General features: G+C 66.9%; 1 protein-coding gene across 1 annotated transcript in view; it reads left to right on the forward strand.

Moving 5' to 3' along the window:
- Positions 1 to 109: 109 nt before the first annotated feature.
- Positions 110 to 595, forward strand: part of SCRT2 (scratch family zinc finger 2) — a gene marked incomplete at its 5' end in the record, with an annotated part of 817 nt that continues 331 nt past the window's right edge. Inside the window, one exon of the mRNA XM_010134204.1 lies at positions 110 to 593. Coding sequence (XP_010132506.1) covers positions 110 to 593 — 484 coding nt within the window. The remainder of the gene's footprint in view (positions 594 to 595) is intronic.

The raw sequence follows: 595 nt of genomic DNA on the forward strand, positions 1-595 counted from the left end.
ACAGCCCCAGTTCTGCCCCCTCAGTGGGGCATTTGGGGCTCACGGCTTTGCCCCATCCACGGCGGGGCTCACCTGGAGGGATGGTGACCCCACTGTGTCATCCCCACAGGGTACCTCCAACACTGCCTGGCACCCGCCGGCTACGACACCGACAAGAAGCAGGGTCTGCCGCCACCGCCGGACCCAGCCTACGCACCCGGCCACGAGGAGTACAGTGACCCCGAGAGCCCCCAGTCCAGCTTTTCCGCCCGCTACTTCAACGGGGAGGCGGCGGTGACGGACAGCTACTCCATGGATGCCTTCTTCATCACGGACGGGCGGTCACGCCGGCGCAGCGAGAGCCAACGCCGCGGCAGCCACCGTCACTCCTGCCCCGAGTGCGGCAAGACCTACGCCACCTCCTCCAACCTCAGCCGGCACAAGCAGACCCACCGCAGCCTGGACAGCAAGATGGCCAGGAAATGCCCCACGTGCGGCAAAGCGTACGTCTCCATGCCCGCCCTGGCCATGCACGTCCTCACCCACAACCTCAAGCACAAGTGCGACGTGTGCGGCAAAGCCTTCAGCCGGCCCTGGCTGCTGCAGGGCCACATGC

The sequence above is a fragment of the Buceros rhinoceros genome, unplaced genomic scaffold, assembly GCF_000710305.1.
Source record: "Buceros rhinoceros silvestris isolate BGI_N320 unplaced genomic scaffold, ASM71030v1 scaffold25680, whole genome shotgun sequence".
Classification (NCBI taxonomy): domain Eukaryota; kingdom Metazoa; phylum Chordata; class Aves; order Bucerotiformes; family Bucerotidae; genus Buceros; species Buceros rhinoceros.